General features: G+C 37.5%; 3 protein-coding genes across 7 annotated transcripts in view; all 3 read right to left on the minus strand.

Moving 5' to 3' along the window:
* The window catches only part of LOC126869857 (laminin subunit alpha-1), a 199,866-nt gene extending 190,111 nt beyond the window's left edge, over window positions 1-9,755 (minus strand). Inside the window, exon 1 of one of the 2 annotated variants that reach the window (XM_050626915.1) lies at window positions 8,637-9,755. In XM_050626915.1, coding sequence (XP_050482872.1) covers window positions 8,637-8,757 — 121 coding nt within the window. In that variant the 5' untranslated portion in view covers window positions 8,758-9,755. The remainder of the gene's footprint in view (window positions 1-8,636) is intronic. The other variant, XM_050626916.1, reaches the window with a different exon arrangement.
* Window positions 1-23,042, minus strand: part of LOC126869877 (uncharacterized) — a 195,756-nt gene that overhangs the window by 50,124 nt on the left and 122,590 nt on the right. The gene's annotated exons all lie outside the window — the stretch shown is intronic.
* LOC126869876 (uncharacterized) overlaps window positions 11,069-23,042 on the minus strand; it is a 288,377-nt gene continuing 276,403 nt past the window's right edge. For all 3 annotated transcript variants that reach the window (XR_007691041.1, XM_050627012.1, XM_050627013.1), the window contains exon 8: window positions 11,069-22,403. The gene's annotated coding sequence lies outside the window, so the exon portion shown is untranslated. The remainder of the gene's footprint in view (window positions 22,404-23,042) is intronic.

The following is a 23,042-nucleotide window of genomic DNA, read 5'->3' on the forward strand; positions in this document are numbered from 1 at the left end:
TAGTTCCTGTACCGTGTTCAATTTTATTCCAAATACGTACACGCTTGCTCGACGACAAATAAATCTCGGAAGAGTGAACACGTTTTGACGAATCTTCCCACAGAAGGCGAATTCGATTTGATCGGGATGTCCGAGGTTCTAAGAGGGCAAAGTTCAAGGCGATCGCCCTTGTCACGGTCAAGCCTGGCATTCCCTTAAATACACCAAGGAAGGGCACGAGGCAGAGTTTCTCCCTGAACCCTCCAGCACGCCGGGCACGTACATACACGTCGGCAGTGTTACTTTGCATGCCCAGCGCGACGGCATTTAAACAGGAACAAAACGAGAGCGATATACGCAAGACGAGAATGAAATTATTTCGAGCGACCAGCGGTGATTTGCTTGCTCGCGACCCGGCAAAAACGCTGGATACGCGAGTGCCGGTGCTTTACGCGGAATATTTTAATCACCGTTAGATATGGCGCTCATAATTTCTCGCTCCTTTTTCCCACAACCGCACACGATAATACAAGCGAACCGAGACGCTGGTAATCTTCTGAGATACACTTCTAAGCCGCCCGTTTAGCGAACCAGGATCACCAAGATAGATTTCTATGAACATTTTATCTTATTTCTGCCTAGAAGCTGTTTGACCGCAAATAAGAGACCGACTAGGAATAAGCGAAGACTGAAGTGATAAATTGTGTTCTACGGAGTAGATCTTTCGTTGAAATAATAATAGAGACAAAGATGAATTTAGTAAGACCTCTTTTAAAGATTTTCTATGATAGTTGTGACACTGACGGGAAAAAGAAAAAGAAATGGAAATAGATAGACATGGCCGAGAATCATTTTTATTACGAATCCTTCGATTGTAACGGTTAATGTTTAGGAAAAATTCTTCTTTACCAAGTATTCCTGTATTAACTAAGAGCACTGTTCTTTTGACTGAAAGAAAGACTTTGCAAAAAATTGTGTTACAAGTGGCTAGAACATTAGAATTATCTCTTATTAAAATTGCACCTTATAAAATTTTTTACAATCATACTATCGACGATCTCATTATGATTGTTACAGCGAATATTGAAGAAAGTCACGATGCTTCTTCGTCGAACGTTTATGTGCCACACGATGAACCTTGCCACAAAATGAATTCTGTAGAGAACTTGCGTACACTTTCTGAACTGCGTACTCTCAATGTACTAGATATCGTATTCGAAGATTCTTTCGCTACTATCGCAATTACGAGCAGAACATATCTATCAGATTTATTTTTCTTCCCCTTCTAAACGACCAGTTAAACAACCTGACAGCAAAGAGAACATTTTGCAACAAACATATACACACTGAACCAAGCTTCCATTCGATCTTTATCCCCTTATTAGCTCGTTTATTCACATCCTACCAATACTTTGGTATTTATCAAACCACCAAGCTTTTCACCAGACGCACGCCTATCAGAGATCATATTCATCGTCAAATGAAATTAAAACATCGCGATCGAGCAACCAGTGCAACGAATAACAATTAACTAACGCCGAATGGGCGCGAGAACCAATATCAGGAGATATGAGCGAATTTATAGCACGAGTCAGTAGAATAGCGCCGTTTGTACGGACATAGTTGAAACGAAAAACTCGCGGCTCCAGCCCATGTCTTGGTTAGCGATCGGGACGTGTATATACCAAGTGTATTGCACGATATCTAAACGGGCAGTCGGTGTTCTCGCAGAGGGATCATTAATTTAATTAGTTTCGGCGAAAGGGCGAATTTAATCGTTCGCTCCGGCGAATCGACGTAAACGCCCGGTTGTTCGCGAAACAGCGCCGTTTCAGACGAGGAGAGACCGTATCCTGTTGTAAAACTGTTATCGTACCGCGCGTTTAAAGACGAACCAATGATTTCACTCGAGTTTAAAATTCGTTTCAATCCATTCTCTGTTAGCCACGCTTCCAATGGCTTGCATGCCTCATTCACTGTATTTCAACCGTTATTTATGTCAGGGAAAGTGTATTTCGCGGATTTCTGAATACGTATATGTACGATACTATCGTTCATAGGCATCCAGGCTGTCGACACATTGATAGATTTATAGTAACGGTATGTGAATTTTGTCAAAGGGTACAAATTAGCAATTACAAGGTACACAACCTCGTTGTGAAACGTATTGTAGTAAATTACCTCGTTAAGAAACATAGCAATAATATATGTTACTGTTTAAATGACGAATGAGTTTCATTTACTATATATTTGATCGTTTCTGTGGTAAACTGAAGTCATATGTTAAACAAACTTCTAAAGTAATAATCGAGTAATATAGGAATCGATTAACTGTAAATTATTTGTTCTTGCCGGTAAGTCGGCGAATTAAATAATTAAGAATGTCGTTAAAATGGCTTCAAAGTATCATAAAAATGCGAGTTTAATATTATAGGTGTAATTTACATACTGGTCGTATTAATTCAAGCAAAATACGTATCGAGAAATTTCAATTATCATTTTACGATGTTTGAGTAACGCACGGAAGATAATTAGACTTCGAATCAAAAAGGAGAAAATTACGAGCTTCCTTATAAGCATCGTAATGACAACGTTATACAATGCAAGCGTAATAAAACGACGAAAACCGCAATGATATACGATGCAATGCCGCGCAATTAACCCACATCCATCCATAAGTGCATTAGATACTATGTTCACATTAAACCGCAATTAAGTGTTTAATCGAGAAGAAATTACTGAAAGTCCCAAATTTTCCACTATCAAACACATACGTTCATAACTTTTTACATTACTAGATTATTATAGATTTATATACAGTAGTCTCCCTTATTCGAATTTCCTAATATCCAAACGTTCTATCATCCGAACATAATACTTGCCAATAATAGATGCCTTCTTTTTATATTTTATCAATGTTCAAATATAACGTAAACTTCCCTTTATTCGATCGAGCGAATTCCGATTATAAGAATTTAGTATGAAACTAATAGCGTTCTAACTATGGAAACAAAGTGCGACAAAATTACAAAACTCGAAACTGTGTAATTACGACAGAACTAGCAAAAATTTACTGTGTTGGGAAAGGTAAGATCACAGACATTACAAAGAGAAAAAATGATATTAAAAATTATCTAAGCCGCGTAGATTCCTCAGATGCTGGCAGCGGTAGAAAAACTTTAAATACACTGACCTAATGAAATGATTGCATTGCGAAAAGGACGATAATAACGACGATTGTGCACAAAAATGGAAACGAAAGTGACAATAAATATCTTCTTATGCCGAAGTATTCGTGGCATTTGAGGATATTCGATAGTTCAAAGTACAAAAAGAACGTGACTCTATACAGTTACTCATGTTGGAAAAATTACGTGGCAGGAAACAGGATATGGGATGCATAAATATTTAAGGAAACTATCAATTGTGCTCAATCTGTACTTGAACAAATAAAATTTCATATCAGAAATGTGATTGTTCTATTATTCCAAAAATTCTATCATTCGTACAATTTTGTGTTCCCGTTAGCTCGGGTAATGCAGGCTGTAGCGTAATTAATTACGAGAGTTTATAAATCAATAGTCTTGTTCTCAATGATAAGGACAGCTTGATAACTCACAAGTTACTGTTACAATTCTAACGACCGAAGTACTGATTCAAATATATCGAATAGAATAAACTCGATGGCCATTAAACTATTAACCAAACGTAAAATATGCAAAATTGTATTACAAACGTAAGAAAACGTCGTAAATCTTCTAAACGTTTGTATTACATGAATATCGAATAACATTAGTGTTTTACAGTCACAACAACAATTGCCTCGTTTCATTATTTCATTAAACTCATCGCATTTTATGTATATCTCTCAATCATCTTACTTACCATGAAGAAGAATCTGGTTTCCTGGACAGCTTGCACCTCGGCAATCGTCTGTCGCGTGAATAATAATAGTAATAATAGTAATGATAATAACAGCTTGGAAGATATGCAGTTACGGTTTTACGTCGGCTATTGCATAGACATTAATATCGGGTGTAAAGAGAAACGATCAGCCCGATTAGAGAAACAGGAAGCGATACATGGGCGGGCCGACGAGTGCCAGCTCGATCTTTCGATATCTTGAAGATTCGATCGCGGCGGCGGCGGCGGCAGCGGCTTGCCAGAGCAACCGCTATCTGTGTGTATACGATCGATCGATCTCGCTTGACTAACCCTCCGTGAACGTTAATTATCGCGTGTTACTCTTATTTATCGTTTCACGAAGCAATGATAGTTACGCGGTTGCGTCTGACCCACTAAAAATGCCACTCTAGAGCACATTTTTCGGGAAACCACGAGAAAAGAAGATGATTACGAGAACGTAGTGATGCTAATTAACAGTTCGTTTGTTATATCTCCAAGTTTGATATTATCTTCGATTTTATTTCGTATTTGGTAGTGTTTAAACTTTTGACTATTATTTTAATAATAAGAGGAAATTATTAGAATTGGATGATCGAAGTAGTAAATAGTAGAGAATCTTTGTAGTATATATGAACATTTGATGAACTTATATGATCATTTTTGTAGTACAAAAAGGGCTATATACAGGCTGACAAAAGTAATGATATTATGCATTCAGTTCGTATTTCACGTATTCATCGATAGGAAGATTGGAAGTTGATTAGGATCGCTGTGTAGGAAGCTTTATGAACGTCAAATGGCTAATTATTGAACGTTATTCGTATTTATTGCTTTTCGAAGTAGCGCGATAATTGCCAGTTTGCATCCGAGCTATTAAAACTGCAACTTTCGATCAAGTTTTTCGAGAGATGAAAAGAAAGTAGTTCCAAGAACAGCAAATTTTATTACGGTAGTTTCTTGATAATTGCAACGCGCGTAGTTTTAATTCTACAACATTTCTATTAAAATTACCTCTTATGTGCTTTTATACGTGTCGAATTAATAATTGTAACAATAATTAATAATTAATCATTTCCTAATGCATTCCAACGAATATTTAAAATACTACAATATTCAAATTTTTGATTATCGAAAATAATATTTAAACAATAAGGTTCGATATAAATTTCTTACAAATGTTTAATACACGATATTTTTGGGAAGAATTTCCATACTCATAGAAGTATTTAAATAGTCGATTATCCGCTATATTAATCAACCTCGATGTGTATTCGCCGAGACGATCTTTATCACTCATTATACTAATGCTTATCATTACTATTTTTCTTACTGGTAATAAATATATTATAATCCCTATACGAATTTCCAAATTTGTCTCAAATTGTACCAATATAAACATTATAGTCATTGGAGTAATTATCAAATTTTACATTTTTTATATTTTTCATATTCTTTACATATTTCGTTACAAGCCGCGCAATATATACACAAAACGGTTTTATATAGTAACTAAATATTTACCATGACTCAGTGTACGTCCAAGTTCACGATCAAGGTGTCCAACATGTCTATTTTACCAGTCTCGTATTACCGAGCATCGGTGTGAAAAATAATCGATAACCTTCGTCTTCGATCGCGCTAGATATCGCGCAAAGGATGCGCTCGCGTTCCACCCTATACCGATTCGATGTAGTTGCTGCTAAATATAGAGCAAAGAGGCGGGAGGCACGGAATGTCCTGACACTTAATATTCTTGGAGCAGACGTGTGTTTTACGAGGTCGCAGTCGTTGTGATTCGTCTAAATTTTCACCCATATTTTAAAAGACCACACCGCGAGCATTCGTCCACAAATTTTTAGAACGAGTTTGAGTTAAGTACACGCGTCAGTCTCAGAATTTCTATGAATTGACGATTGATTTTTACATATTTTTTACTTTATATTAAACTGCGAAATTATCATCACTGAGATGGGAATGACGTTAAAACTTGGCGACCAATCGACATAATTTGGAAAAATATGTTTGACGTTCTCAGTATCGTTTCTCGTACCAGATATACTTTTCCAACGAAAGTGTACGCGGTCATGAAATATTTTTCATGCTACACGAAAATACCAATCTACATGCTTCGCTTCTGACATAATTCTTTCAATCTTTGAAGAATTTATGATGATAATCGGCATACCAACTTGCTTGATTTGTAATGCAATATATAGGTATTCGTATTGGATACTGCAAAATGATTTAATCGATAGTTTGCTTCTTTCTTTATATAACATGGCTGAAATGGTTAAAAATTCTTCGTCCAAATCGAGTTTCTAATAATTCATCGACTACGAATCTAACAAATTTCTATAAAACTGCCAATGTACGATTTTCTTCCTTTCTCGAGTCCTTAATTGCCTCGTGTTTTTAACCTAAGAGAAGCCTGTACACCTTGAAAACTGGGCCGTTAAAAAGGAGCTACAGGGGAGCTCTAGTTCAAACAAGGCAGATGTTGGTACAGACGAGACGTTGAAGGCTTCAATTAAAGGCGGGAGGTTAGGTGCTGCGGAAGTTATTACGGATATTACGCAGAAACCATTCGGTGGATGTTTAGAAGATTAAAGGTTCAAGGTTTCACGGAATTGATTACCGTAGGATATGACTATAGTGTGAGATGAAAAAGGAAACGGCCTATTAGAAAATGGAGCTATTTAAAATCTTTCGCATCTACCTATCCATATATATATATAAAAAAAAAAAAGAAATTGTAAAATTACGTAATGTAGCTTATAACGCATAAGATCATACCTATTTCAAAATGTAAAACAAACGAAAGTCCATCGTTACGATATTACCTATCCTTTCGCCTGCGACATTTGAAAAATAGGAAAACGTACGTTTAAAATGGAATTTACGCAGAAATTGCAGCAGGATGAAATAAAAGCCTACACGCGTGCGCGCTTCGGAAAAAAGCCCGTAAAACTGTCACAATAACTGTAAAAAATTATTCGCGTAACGAGGCGCACGCTTGAGCTGGAAGGAACGGGCGCAAATACGTTTCGAAGGAATGATTTTGTACCGCGGCAATAAAAAGCTTCTATCTTGATCTCGTCGAGTGCCGTTGCACTCGCCTGTCTACATAACATCTGAGACATTACGGATAAACGGCGATTCATGTGCATTATGCTTAGCGTGTTGTGCAAATCTACGTTATGCAAATAACACTGTATCACGTCACTAGTCTAAATCGTAATCTGTCAAAAATGTATTAAACCGGGTAATGAGTTCGTTCACCTCTTTCGCTAGTAATAATATCGCTACCTGGCAACAACAGTGGCACGACTACAAAGAAGTTTCAAATTTGCTTTTGTCGGATAGGAGATCTACATTATGTTTCTATCTTTATCGCGTAAAACGATAGGTATATTTATAATTCCGTCAATTTGGCGTTAGACGGCAAAATTATTATTTATATCGTTATCAACCTGGCCTTAGTTTAACAATACTGACTCATCAATTGTAGTGTGATGCTACGAATGGAAGGTATTGTACTGTACTGCTTTCGTAAACAGTAACTCGTGAAGATTTCTTCGTAAATTTTACGGAGCATCTCCTCTCGAATTCACATTTTTTCAAGCTGTGCCGCTATCGATGCCAAAATAGCGACAAAGCTTTTTTAGGAATGTGAGGAAAATGGTACTTATGGCATTTATAATTGACAAGCCTGCTCGAAAGCAAGATATCGAAAATAATTCGTAGAATTCAATTTCTTTACGTTCGAGCAATATAAGTTTATAATAGGGAAGAGAGAGAGAGAGAAGAAATGATATATAATGTTTAAAGCCGAATTTGCTCTGTTTCACTTTGGAGCAACACAGAGGATGAACGATGCTTTCATCCTTCGTGTTCAGCGAAAACAAAGTGAAACAGTGTGAAGTTTAAATTTCGCGCGGATTGATCGAGAAAAATTCGCTAAAAAATTTCCTAATTCGTAAAAAATTCCTAAAAATGTCTAACGCGAAATAAGAGGAAAAGAACTGTAATCATTCATTGTTACGCGGGAAAGTTCGTGACACTGGTGATGAATCGTATTAAAAAATAAAGCGGTCATTATGCGGGAATCGGAACAATGTCATCGTTATCGAAAGTAATATGACTAATAAAAAGAAACGGCAATGAAGTATTATCTTTTTATTGCTTATGTATAACGTACGTGACGATGTTGATATAAGATCCGTAAGACGAAATTGCAGAATACTTTGCGATATTTAATGAATGCTTGGTGGCAATTTATAATGCAATTTCAGACTATTATTGACATTGAATGGGAAGATAACTGGACATAAATGTGCAAGGGGTAATTATAGCGAAATAATATACATATGTACCCAAAATAGTCTATTTAGTGCAGTTATCGATTGCTAATTTTTTAATCAAAATGATAAACTGTGATCAAGTACAATATTTATTTGTATAAATAAGTAAAATACTCATTAGAGAGTTAAAAAGAAAAACAAGAAGAAATATAGAAAATATAAATTATAATGACAATAATGTTCGATTCATACATTATTAAATACGAAAGAAATTATAATACGTAATATGCTCTAAACCTTACCATCCATCACATAAACAATTCTGGATGGTATACATATGTATCCCGAGAAAAAACTTTAGCTGCGTCGTCAGCGCTCTGTTTACCCAGTTCCAGTAAAGTAAAAAAAGAGAGAAAGAAAATACCGACAAAAACAAACAAAAGGACTTACCATGCCTCGTGTTGTGTCTAAATCCACGAGCAGCATGCGCGGCATTCAGGTTCCACAGGAGCAACAAGAGGAAGAAGAGGCTTCGTAACATTAAAGAAGAGCGGAGCATTCGAACAGCCATGATTCACGAGAATATTCGCAATTCGCGATATCGTCGAACAAAGGCGACCATTCACGCACACGCGGTTCGTAAATCAAAGGGGAAACAGCAAAATTCTTAACTAGTCTTCGGCACTGAACGAATCGTGGGACGATTTCACGCCGATCACAACGCTCGACATTCGTTGGTGAACCGCCACGGTTCGCTCGTGGTTTGCACTTTTATCCTGGTGTCTTCTGTTTCCATCGACGCCGCGGATATCATTTCGAATCGCGCGTGTCGGCCACTCGCGAGCTCCAGTCGTTCGAATCGACGTTCATTTTTCCCGCCGTTTGCCGCGCGAAACGTAACCAAAAAATCCGACCGCGATTACACACCGCGAGGGAAACGTCGCGAATACGCACACCGAATACAGTCGATCGATAGATTCGATTATTCGATTATCGAAACACGCCGGGCGCTCAAACGGAACCGATTCGCGTGTCGGAAAATGAAACGAACGTATCGAAATCGAGAAACACAACCACGTTCACCCTTTATCGAACTGACACATCGTACGCGAGACTTTCAACGACCGTCGAAATATCAGATTCGTTTGCGATTTTTCCACGTGTCAACGTTCACTTGTTGCACCGTCGCAGGATAAAGTCCTTTCGCGCGCGCTCTCTCTCTCTCCTCTCTCTCTTTCTCTTTCTATCTCACTCCCGCCAATTTCGATGTTGTACCGGTCGCTCGTAAACAAAGACGCCTCGCTGCGTTAGTATCACTTCCGTCGTTTTCTTCGTATTTGTTTTCTGCGTGGTTGTCCACGTTTTACACGCGCTTATTCACCTACGTATGTACGAAAACGGGTCCCTTTCGAGTGACGGTCGTGACGATAAAACCGTTCCAAAAGGAAACCAGGACGACCGACGAGAAACACGAACGGTGTGAGCGCCGCGAGCGAACTGAACCGAAGTGTCGAGCCACCACCGAGTACGACTCTTTGCTCACCTCCCACCCCTCACCATTTACCCTCACACTTAGCGGTTACGCTACCCTAAGCTTTGACAGATAGAAGGAATATCTGGTACATATTGTCTGTCGTAATTTTCATAAATTTCCTCTACTCGTTATGCCAAGTAAATCAGAAGTTTCACAGATGTTAGATTTTTACGATAAACGTGAAAATGTTACGACGTTCGTCTCTGACCATTCGCACTTTCAACATTCATATTCGTGTTATCTTCCTCTGCGCGACTTTATAAATGTAATATAATTTTTTTGGTTCTTTACTAGTAGGTTTATGAAGATTATAAAACAGTAATTTATATTAATGTATTAGTAAAGTAAATTTTAATTTGCAATGTTAATTACGTATTATACGTATTTTAATCGTTCAGTTTGTTATAGTATTTTGTTTATCAACGTATTATCGATACTAGCTTCTCCAAAACAGTGTAGTATTACAAATTACGATAGATAATATCGCGAGAGATATAAATTATTTCTACTTCCATTCTTGCGAACGTATTATTGAAATGAAGAAAAACATTTATGCGGATAGTATGATATATTTTCGTGATTTTATCTACTTTGGCAAAAGTATCGATTTCATCAAATATAGCGTTAAAACAGCGTTAAAGGATATTCGCAGTGGCCAAATATCGAATTTCATAGTGTTGTGAGATACCAGATTTAGCTTTATCTGGTATAGGTATCTTACCGGCAATCGCCTACAGGCGTTGCCCTTACAATTCGTGATTTCTGAAAGGGACGTGGAATTTATGCATTATTATCTACGATCAATACACGTTTACCTTTTCGCGGCTATATGTCAGATTAAATCGCACATTTATATTACTCAAACTTTCCCTTCTCTTTAATATATTAGCGATATAGTTTTTGATCGACAACACGATCAACAGTCTGGTGGAAAATCAATTTTATGCATGGATGATATTGAATATTGGAAGTGTAAACAATTTTGTAATATTCATAAAGGATTAAAGATGTTTTATATAAAACTATTAAGATATTCCAATATACCTATTGTTCCAAGATAGAATATATTTTACATATATCCTGTAACAATTGTATAGTATTTCAATACTTTTTGCCCCAAAATTGGAAATTGATTTTTTTTAAATATCTATTATATATATTATATCTTTTATATCTATTAAGCACCGTAGTATATTTTGATTTATATTCCGGGCACATGACCATAGCAAATATTCCTTTGACATATTCAGTTGGTTCATTTCATATCTGCCTTGTTCATTATTTCACTTCCTACACCTCGAAGGATTAACGTAGGTGTAAAGGATATGGAAAGTAGTAAATAGTCAGATTTAGATTTTTAAGCATTTTTTTACTAAAGAAACATATTTCAATAACGAACACACACGGACAAATCAGTGGTCGAACTAAACCATACAAGATTAGGTACTTCTCTATTTCTTCTTTGCCTCTAGAAGGTTACAATGCTTTGGTTATCTTTTTTTTTGGTTTTAGGTATATAGGATAGTTATGGATATAATTAGTGTTCTTTCTTGTATTTTTTTTGCTTTTTTTTTGTTTTTTAGCACTGAAATTACCAAGCGGCTCAAAGTTCCCAGTTCGCTCTCAATCGCCTTGGCTGCTCGATCGCGTGATCGATCTGACACATAGTACTACTATCGTTATACAATAATTGCTATGAGCTATCGACTCGCCTCGTCAAAATTCCGACCATAATCACGCGTATCAAGGAGCCATCTATTGCTTCGCATTTAAAGTTAAACATACGATGCGTCCACCCCAATTTCCATTATGTCTTTATTACAACGACGTTACATCAAAATTCACACGTTTTGAGAAAGCGACGAACGAACTCTTGCATTCTTTGCCGAGTAAAGAGCCAAGAGACGAAGATTCGACTCTCGACCTCTGGGGGATACGTAATCAGTGATTGACAAAATAATATGAAAATGCAAGTGTCGCATCACTCTTATCGCAGTTCGGTGACCTGCAATTAATTACTGTCACACGGTGATACGTGCAGACAGGTATTGATATGGCATTTAGATATCGTTGCAACACGCACGTACTTAGAAACTACGTACAATATCTGGTGATCGTGCGCCTCGTTTATGCACTTTATATTTCTTCGGTTCGACTTACCTGTTTATACGTAGGCGCTTTCGTTCGGCAGTTACATCAACCCGTACGATGTCAAATGGAAGGTTCGATACTTTAAAGACTGTCGCGTGCCGGTTTTGGCAGTTCTACAAGGTTTTGCATCTCTTGTACATCACGGGATATACTATATTTCCATGTTATTTTATTTCGACGTGTTCACGGCGCTACGATGTTATTTCTAATTTGTACGAACGCGATACATTCGATAAATATCGTTTTGATATGTACGCAGTGTTCGGAGAGATATGTAAATCGATTTGAATCAACGACCGAAGATTTCTAGAAGACAATTGAATTCGTTAATGTTCTCTTAACCCGTAAATCTCCTCGGTGCAATTATAATGTACAACTTGAGCCTTGCAAACCCGCGCAAATTGCAGCAATGAGAAGTCGTCAGTCCGAGCTCTTTTCGTTTCACGCCAAGAGGAGATTTCAAACCTAACCTATAAAACGATTTACACTGAAAGCATGTTACGCGATACAGGGTGGCGACCTTTGGTTTCATCGTAGGACGCGACACGAATTTTATGAGATCCTTTCGCACGGAAGTAACCTTTTATATCGCATGTCAGCGGAACAGACATTCAAAAATCGCGATCATTATCAACGTTTACATCCTGCATGGAACAAACGTCACATGAAACACTGCTCCGAGGCAAATTCATCTTTCGCGTTTGTTATTTAAGATCGATGATTTTTTTGATTCCAAGTCGGTCCGTGGGCCAGGTCAGAAAAGGAAATCGGTATCAAGTATGATTATCGCCGTTTCTCGTTTAATCGGGAAATAATATGCGTTTTATCGCTTCTCTCAGTCGTTCTACGTTCATCGAGCGAATCGCTTGGAATACTTATACGCGCACAGGTTACCACGAGAAATTGGTTGTTCGTTTTCGTGTGACTCGTTCATTCCTTTCCCCTTGCTTCAACTTTACACCAGCGGATACACAGCACACGCACATATACTCGTACATACATATGCACAGACGAAATGTCCTATCTCTCACGCATAATAGTTACGTCGTAATGTAGCGAATCCTTTGCAACAGCTATAGATATAAACTATTTAGTACGTAGTAGAGCGTAATATGTACGTCGGTACGCGTGTATTCTCAGATGTTCCTCAGAATGTGCGTATCTGATACGCATGCAGCTCGATATATCGTATAATACATGATAAGAATAACATTACACAGTCGTACGTAATCATAGTAGTAAAAAGTAAAAACAGTATGAAAAATTATTGTATTGTTTCCCGTTACTTATTATTAGGTCATTGCTCCACGTTGTTGCACTGTAAACGCGAATATTGTATCTTTTTCGTACGAACAGCCATCAACGAACAAATAACATACATATTACTATGTGTATAGTTGAGAAACAGTTAAAGTATACGAGCTGGACCGACGATAGGCGTTTTGGTGCCCTCGAAGAGATTGTATTTTGTCGCCTTTACAGTTGTTACGATAGACATCGAATATGATAGATCGAATCAATTACAGAAACTAACGAAGGCGTCAAGATTTAGAGGGCACCACTAGGCGACGCGTAGTTTGCCTAAGCTCCGGATTCCCAACCTGTTTGTCCTTATAAAATATTTTATTATGAAAATTTTCACATTTATTTGTTTTAATACAATTATATCGCAATATTATATTAATACTCGTAACACTGATTCTTGGTATATGAAAAGAACAGACTTAATATCTAATTTTGAAATTATGGCAAAACTTAATGTTAGTTTCTTATCGTATTTAAAAATTCCCTCTCGTGCATGTCTAACGAGATCGAAGGTTAGACATTGTTTGTACGATTCATTTCTATTATGAAAGATAGTCTCGGACTCGACAAAGGTTGGGAAACATTGACTTAAGTCAAAGATTGGCCCAATGCCTAGCCCCAATGGCTTTAATATAAGAAACAACATTCTTTCGGTTAACAGTATATGATGTTTGCTCGTTTTACAATTAAATGGTAAATACACTTTAGTCGAAAAACGTGACAGACGGCCTACAAATTACAAGCAATTCTTTGGTTTAACAAACATTCATGGGACTGTTATAATCTCAAATTTTGCGTTCGGTGAGCTTCGAACATGGAATAACCATACAAATACAAATGTTCAAAATATCGCATTATGCGTAGGATGACATTGATGACGGCCAATGCTTTCTCGTGGTGAAGATATGACAATGCTAGGCTAGATAAGAATAAGTTTACGAATGATGTTATCTTTAAGTACAGAACTCCGTAGTTTCCTTCAGAGTCGAAATGATTCATATTGTCTCCTCCGAATACAGCTGGAAGTCTGTTTGTGTACATTTTTACGATAAAAGGGTAAACGTTCAACGATGAAATAGTTACATTTAAATGGCGAAAATATCGGAAAAATGTGGAATTATACATCGTAAAACGTTCATCTAAGAAGATATACATTGATCATGTCTGCCATTGCATTTCATTTTCGCATATGTAAAATTCTCTTCAAAGGGCATACGATTTTAACAAAGATCATTCGCATTAATTTGTTCTGTTGTGAAATGCATATCATTGGAACAAAGTGCATATGACAATCAATGAATATGATAATTTTTTTAATGGCAATGTTTTTATGTTACAATAACCATGATGTTTTGAATGAAACGTTTGTAATAGTGGATGATGCTGATTTCTGCATAAGTATAATCGCTCGTAAACGATGGATTATTATTGTCCGCTTATTCTTTTCTTAAAGAAATAAATATTAGACGTTACCCCAACTCGTGAAAATACGCCCTTTACTCCACTAATAGCAGCATTCGTTTAAACACGCACACATGCCTTTCATGAACAACAATTTTCCAATTTATTCGGCAATCCGACGAACGATATTTCTTTACGGCAAAAGTAGCGACGAAACATTCTTTTTAATTAATGATCGTTCTTTCGCCTGTGAGAAACTACGGAAAGGGACACGAAGAATTGTAACACAGAGATATTTAATTGCACCAAGCATTGTTCTACGAAATGCAGGAAAATTTTTTTCTTTTGGTACAATTACATCTATCAAAAGTTTCGCAGCACTTTTGTATTGTGCGGCTTTTTGAAAATTGATCACATTGAAAATATTTTCGCAACGCTTATTTTAGATGCATCACGTTTCTCAAAATGCATTTTCAATCTATTTGATGCATTCCAGATGTTCATTGTAAGTATTAAAAAACAAATTTGAACGTTATTTATTGATAATCGGGTGCAGCGTCTCGATGACTTCGTTATCGAGTATTTCCATTCTCCTTAAAGACAAGGCTCGATTTTATAGCATGCAATATTTTTAAATAAATGAAGAACAGAATACAATATAGCCTACAAATTCTATGTTACCGACGATAGTTACGTGGATTTCTGGTCAATTCACAAAGCGAAATTTACAGAAACCACCTTTGCCGACTAACTTCGGACACCATCCACTCGATTCCAATCGATCGAAATAATCTGTACATACTTCCTTTTACGTCAACGACTAACAAATTTAAAGTATGGAAATTAATATTTACTATGTTTGGATACGAAGATTGATAAAAAGATTCGAGTTCGAATCAATGTGACATTTGGTCCTATCGATAAGTTCTCATCTGATTTTCTCCGCATGCCATAAGTTCATAGCGCGTATTTCAAATGTGCTAACGTTGTCACTGTTTTCTCACCACGAATTCTTAATATTAGCCCTTTTCTGGTGACGTTTCAATCTTTTCCAATATTATCTAATTAAAATTGTTATTTAGTTAAACGGAACGATATTAGCGTCGCGTATACTCTGGTATGAAATTTCATTGTTCAGAGCCATAATTTTCTACAACTACATTGATTTGTAGTTTTGAAAGAACGCGTGTATTGTTGCATTTTTACTAGGATTGCGCTCGAAGCAATCGAATGATTCGCTCTAAGAGCTATCGACAGATTTTACAAATCGACGTCGCTCATTTTTACGGTTACCTCGTACCTTCTTGAATATCCTAAGAGAAGTTACGTTACAACAAATCATCTAGATTCGTAGCAACCAATTTATTCTAAAGATTTTTAACGTTTCCCTTGTTTTCGATAGTTGAGAAATTTCACTAATACCCAATATTCATTAAGACGTACAGTCTTTTCTACGATTTTATCCAGGTATCGTTAGGCGAATGAATACGAACCTGATAACACGCCAATTTAAACGATTAAATGCCCATTTCATTTATTTGGCGCATCTAACAAATTTTTCATTCCTTTTCTCTTTAATAGCATTATATAGTATTAAATAGTATAAATCATTTTATTAAAAAATAAAATTAATTATATCTTTGTAGTATCTTTGGATCTATTTTCTTCGTCTTAAATTTCCTTAATGTCGTAGTCTTTCTCCCAAATTGATTTTTACGACAGTTGTTAAAAGGATTCTTTAAAAACGAATAAAAAAGGATTCTTCAAAAGCGAAATTTCGCTTGTATCCAAATGAATTCAAGAAATGCTAACTTACATTGTTACAATGATAAAAACGCAATAGAAAAATATAAAACGAAAAACGTTCCACGTACCATTATAACTGTATATACATTCGCCTAACATGACACCATGACAGATGCATTGGGTCATCCCATAAATAATACGGTCGTTGGTTCTCGTATTACTATTAAATAAAAATCAAATTTATTAGGAAATAAAAAATATTGGCAATCGAACAGCGTTGAATTTTCTCGTATTTTTTATAATTCCCTATCTTTTTCCATGGAGCTTTCTATTCCAATTCTCATCGTTTCGAGCATAACCGTGAGAAAGCCATGTTACCTATGGGACGACTCAATATATTCAACTCAGAATTAAAGCAATCGCATAGCGAATGAAAGCAAGCGCAGAATACGCGAGAAAATTGTTCTAATCTAAAGTGAATGTTTATTCGGATGGATTTTACAAAAATCTTTAAAACTTGAATTCACAGCATTCGTGAAACATATTCGAAAGTATATTTACCATCTTCGTAGATATTTGCAATAAAAAAGTCCTCTGACACGATTTCGAATTTCAATTTACAGGAAGATACATTGCTTTGACGCGTGTTTTCTTTGTAGAAAGAAGCATTTACCCGTCGCTTATTCGCGGTCGAATTATATTTATGATAGCCCTTAGTCCTTCATGTTGCCGATGATATCGCTTTGAAATATACGGATAATAGAGCTTTGGTGCTTTAATAACCCTTTATTTCCTGCGATATTACACGTGGTAAATGTTCTTGCGGTTGTTTGCTTTTAAATTGTGCGAAGCCTGGCGGTGCGTGATCGTCAGGCATAAAGAGGAAATAATGTTGTCGGGACATGTCGACGATCACGATCGCCAAGTAATAATGAGATAATAATGAGTTGTAACGATTCGAGGAATTTTGAATGATAGCTGGAAGATTTGAAATGACAGCACGATTTACGACAAATTGAATATTTCATTGATACATCGAGACTGTTATCGAAATATAAAGGTATAAGTTTGCTGTGAATTTTCGTTTTAGAAATTTTTGCGAAAACACATGTAGCTCGACGACGCGAACATATCCGAATCATTGGAGCTCAATTAGGGAGCTGTTTCAATTGATTTAAAAATTTCATATACGATAAAACGACAAAGAACGTGATTAACGTGTTAATTGAGTTCGTTTCTTCGAGAAGAGAAATCAAGAAAAGATTTCGAGACATTCTTTTGTTTAGGGCACAGACTCAAAATTACCCCTTTATACATGCAAACTAAACCACTTCCCTGACACATTTTTAAATTCAATCTAATCAAACGTATTTATAATAAGAATTATGTATAAATATGTATTTAACATTAATAGTTTTAAAATCAATATAAAAATGAACATGGAAAGATTTTCTTTGTACTGTCCGTACGATTATGTTTAAAATAGTACTATAGCGAGAGCAGAAAATTGTTTCCCCCTAAAATTGTGCTTTAAATTTCAATCTTTTAGGTTCATTTTCTACAATACTTTTAGAAATAAAGGTTTGTTAATTAATTAAAGGAAAAATACATCGTATTTGCACGAAACACGATATGATGAAAAAGATCAAAATATATTTACAAATGACGTTTTCAAAGAAATTCCAATTTAGATCGGAAACTCGATCGAAGATGTATCAGTTTCGGCGAAGTAAGAAATGCATCAAGGCAGTGGTCGATTTTTCACTAAAATTCACTTACGTCCATTTCTCTACATCATTTCCCTCATGGCAGTTTTAGCTAGCTTCCGTGTGTCCGAATCCAACTAATCGGAACGTCTTACCTACTCGCTTAGCCTAATCGCGGCCATCAGCCGCAAAGGACTGCGAATTCATCCACTCACATCTTTCTGCCCGACATTCATTCTCTCATTTCTTTATTCCACGCTCTCCTCATTCTTCGTCAATCTGTTTTTTCCCTCGCTCTTTGGAATTTTTCATCTCTCACGACCGCACGCACTTTCTTCTCGTCCTTCGCCACATTTTTCCCCTTTCGTTTCCTGGAAATCGATATCGTCTCGCGCTGTTGAACCATATCGGCGCATCTCGTTAAGCGTACAAGTGAGAAAGTAGCTAAGATTAGAGCCGGAAGGATCAGTCTGGCTACGAGAAACAGTGGATACTTTTCTTCTTTTCTTTGTTCGTCGATACTATACGTCAGGATTATGTGGCGCTTTAAATCCTTTCAATTTTATGTAATCTCTTCTCAGCTCGACAGATCACATCGACGGTAATCAAATGTTTCAAGGAATGTTCGAACTTCAATACAAAAATATCAAGTATTTATTTTATTATCTTTGAATATTCTTGATTCGATATAAGAACGCCTTTTCGAACTAATTTTCCAGCTAATTTCTATTTTACGTGAAACAATAGCCGAGAATCTTTGAATAATCCAAGTAAAAAGATTCGACAATAATTAATCCCACATAATCCTGATCGTCATTTTTCGTACGTTCCAGTTTAGCAGATAGCATCGACGAATCTTACCCTTTCAAGTACTTACAATTCGTTTCTTATCGATCGACGTGTTGTCGATCGCGTCAAACATAAACTGGCAATCCCATTGATCGGTGATTTACTTTAATTCTTGTGATATAGATTTCGTGCTAATGTCGATATTTAAAAACTCTCTTGTATTATTTATATACTCGTTCTTTCGTACACACGCCATATTTCTATTGTTCGCACTCCCATTCATTCGACTACCATCTTTCTCTCGCAACTATAACTTCTATAACTATATATGCTTTTTGTATCTGTAATCTATGGAGACGGCACAAAGCTGAACGGCTATTTAATAGATACAAATATGTTACATGTATACGAGTACGATTTCTCACGCTTGCATTTCGCTCCGTATAGCGTTGATTGTAAAATTAAAACGGCCGCACGACGAAACGATAGAGAAGGCATCCCTTGCTGGTTCGACACTTTACGACGAATTTTATTTATTGTCCCCGTAAAAGGCAGTGAAAGGATCTCGTTCTGATTTGTATAGTGTAAAAATACTTCGAAAAGTTGACGGAATGAAATCATACCATAGAAATTATTTTCCGTTTCAACTACAAGAATGATTTTTCTATGTCGCCTCTGGGTACGCTCGTTACGTTTTCTTACTCGTTAATCGTCGCGATTGGTATAAAAATTTTGTGCGATTAATTTACATTTGTGCAATAAATTAAGCAATTCAAGAAAATTGTTATCGTTATCGTAGTATAAAATAGGGATTCAGTCGTTATTTGTGGATGGTTCTCGTCGTGATCGTCCAATGTTCAATTATTTTTCTATGGTACGGTTGGTCTATTCCGATCTACGAATAATTGACGTATCGGAAAAGTTTATAACAACATCGTTGTTCTTGTCATTTAGTATACTCTGAGCGATAACATTGCTAAATATGCGCTACAGCGATTGTCATTTCAAATGTACGGAGATTTACTCTGCATACTAAAGTAATAGCAATATCAAAGTTCGTGTAGCAAACACGCGCGTCGAATTAATATTTCTCTTTGTACAGCGAAGCTACACCGATGCCGAATAAATCTTTAACACGCGTCACCTCAGTTTCCTGTCAATTAATCCAATAATACGCGCTATAACATAAATCACGTGTAATTACAAGATAATCGATTTTCCAATTATTGGTCTTCGAACTTGTCGGTATATCGAACGCATATCGTACGATTTCCGAAGTACGTTTCATTCGTCTCAGTCAGAAAGTGAAAATAATTTCAATTTCAATTTCTGAAATACTTTTTTTCTCGCCAATTTCCCAAATCCGTTATTTTCGTTAGTAACCATTTAATCGAAGCGTAGTCGATCATTCGACAAAAATTATTTTTCAAATCTCTATATTTTTGGAATCCCAACGAAGAACGTAGCGAAGTTACATTTTTATCAATTGAAACTATTTTGAACATTTTCTATAACAGCGAAGATGTTAAAAAAAGCAAAGCCGAGAAAGATTTACGTCATATTTTTCTGTCAGCTTGAAAATAGAGAATATCCAACTGCCAAAATAAGCTCTCAAATCCGAATGTTTCGATGCAGAAGCTCTTTAAATATTCGGTTAAAAAAAACCCACGTTCCTTCACACGTTCCCGCTCTCTGCGCCGTTTATCATTTCGTGTCTCGTAAATCTGCTTTTATCGTTTACTATAACTCCTGTGCAATTCACACCGCGCGAGGTGCTAGCAGTCTTGTCGCAATCATTCTTCGTAAAGCGTGCCTCGGCTCTTACCCTATCGTTCGTCTACGAGCTAAGAAACATTGTAGGAACTAATGTCGTTCGATCGACAGATGTCGTGAAATCAACGACGCGATTGCGACGGAAAACTGAGAACGATGAAAACTACACGCACGAATAACGAATCTCAAACGATAAACCACAGTTGACTAATTAATTTCCATCCATTTAGATTTCTCCCGACTAGCTACAGTTTCTTTCTATTCTCTTCGTTTCTTTCGATTTCTTACCTTTTCTCTTTTTCTTTTTTCATTTACGCGAAGAGAAATGCCAGCGTGCAGAACGTAATTTTTTATCAATCTTTCCCCTCCGTGTCCGAGGCCCGTTGTGATAATTTCAGCCGCGGCTTGTGCTCGCGATTTTTCGCCCCGCGACACTCACGCATCGACGCAATTTAACCACACACACATAACGCGCGACACGTAACACACGTACTGCACCCGCATGCACACATCAGCGTGTCCCACGGTAACGATTTTCCGTGAAACGTTTCCTCTGCCTTTCGGCCCGATCAATATTACCTATGTAATTCACCCTTTGCCGCGTGCACATGGCTGACGTCAATCCGAAGTAACGGCGGCCGATGGAAAACGCGGTTCAGGGGCCATATCGCTTTCCGGCGTCGACGTTGATCAAACGTTGACAGTGGATTTTGTCGCGGAGATTGCAGCGCGGAAACTTTGCGCTTGGGAGCGTGAAAAATTAAAAAAATCTCCTCGAGCGTGCATTCAATTTTCTCTTATGATACACGTACTATTTTGCAATGACAATTTTTCCACGAATTATTTCTCTTCTGCAAATTTCGATATCCCCGGAGCTAACTGGTACGTAACGGGCGTGTTTCAATTTTCAATAGAAAACATCGAATTTACGTATTAGATCGCGATAATCGCCGGAATTGAAAACACGTCGCTCCCATCGCAAAATTTCCACCACTCACGAGAGAATGCACGTGTATCCAGAGTACCGTTTTCATAAAATCGGTACCGAGGAGACAGCCGGCTATTCACGTGACTAGATTACGTAAAACTCAACGATCGGTTAAATAAAAGAACAAACGACTACGCACACGTGTACCGCGAGAACGAATCTCCGGTTGTTCCCTGGCTGTGCATCGATGACTCCTTTCCCCTTTCCTAGTCTCACTCTCAGCATACTTACTCTCGACGTATTTGCACTCTCAGCATACTTTCTTCCCTCTCCAATAACTACACGCACACGTACAACGTATATTCGCGCTGAAACGAAATTTTTGTCCAATTATCCGTCGGATCACGTGTCCACGCCTCGCATCGTGCCGATGCCATTCGCCCCGTTCGTCTCCATCTCCAAGCGAGTTTCCACTCAACTCGGTAGCGACTCAAAGAACGCGCGGCGAAACGCGTAGAATCAGACAGGTCGGAAGGCACGAGTTCCATCGATGAACTCGGTGTCCGTTCAGACCTACGTGCAACGTTCGACGATCTGCAGCAGCGACTTTCAGCCGCGTACACGCACCGCGTGATTTCTGCTTGCTGGTCGGCTTCGTAGGGCTCGATCCGGGGCTGATCGAGGCGGGAAGCTCGCCGATCCGTTCGGTGGAGGTGAAAGGGTGGTTGGGGAGTTGCGTGGCATGCCAAGATGTTCGCCGGTAACACGCGACCGATGTGAATAGGAACGATGCGACGCATGGCGTCGTCACGTCCCCGGGGGGAGGGGGCGGTGAGGGCACCACCGCACCGGTTCACCCTGCGGGCTCTGGTCCAGGCCTGCCTCTGTTCGTACCAACAACAATCAACACGCACACGGTCAATTGCGAAAATTGCCTTTAGAGCCCTCCGCACACTATCGACGACTAGTCGCTCGCGAAAGAGACATTTGCCTGTACGGGTACGTGCGCGTATTTGACCACGCGACTGCTGCACGATTGTTTCGTTTTCGAGGTGTGGCAACTGGATAACGAGCGATCTGTTTTCATTTTGTCATCGGCCTTATGAAATTGAGCCTATCCGCGCACTAGTGGATAACAAATAGTCGACAGGACGATATTCTACGCGGAAATAAATTCAGAATGTGGACTAAAATTTATCCACAGAATGTTTTGTCTCTTTGAAATTTGTTGTTTCTTTTGAAAATTTATCATACGCGTTTAGAAGACTAATTGTTAACTGAACACGATCAGACTCTATCTTTTTACGAACGAAATCTTAAACGGAAATTTTATTTCACATTTTTCATTCGTTTTCGCGCGTAGAACAATTTCCTGCTAACTGGATCGGTGATTGGCCAAGTTCGTGTAAACCTGGCAAACTTTCAAGCTCGATCTTCTCGAAAACAAAGCGTCATATGAAAAGATCTTGTTCTATCTCTTTCTCTTACTTTTTTCATAAGAAATCACCCTATATTCGCCTGTA

Source organism: Bombus huntii, chromosome 9, assembly GCF_024542735.1.
Source record: "Bombus huntii isolate Logan2020A chromosome 9, iyBomHunt1.1, whole genome shotgun sequence".
NCBI classification, from domain to species: Eukaryota; Metazoa; Arthropoda; class Insecta; order Hymenoptera; family Apidae; genus Bombus; species Bombus huntii.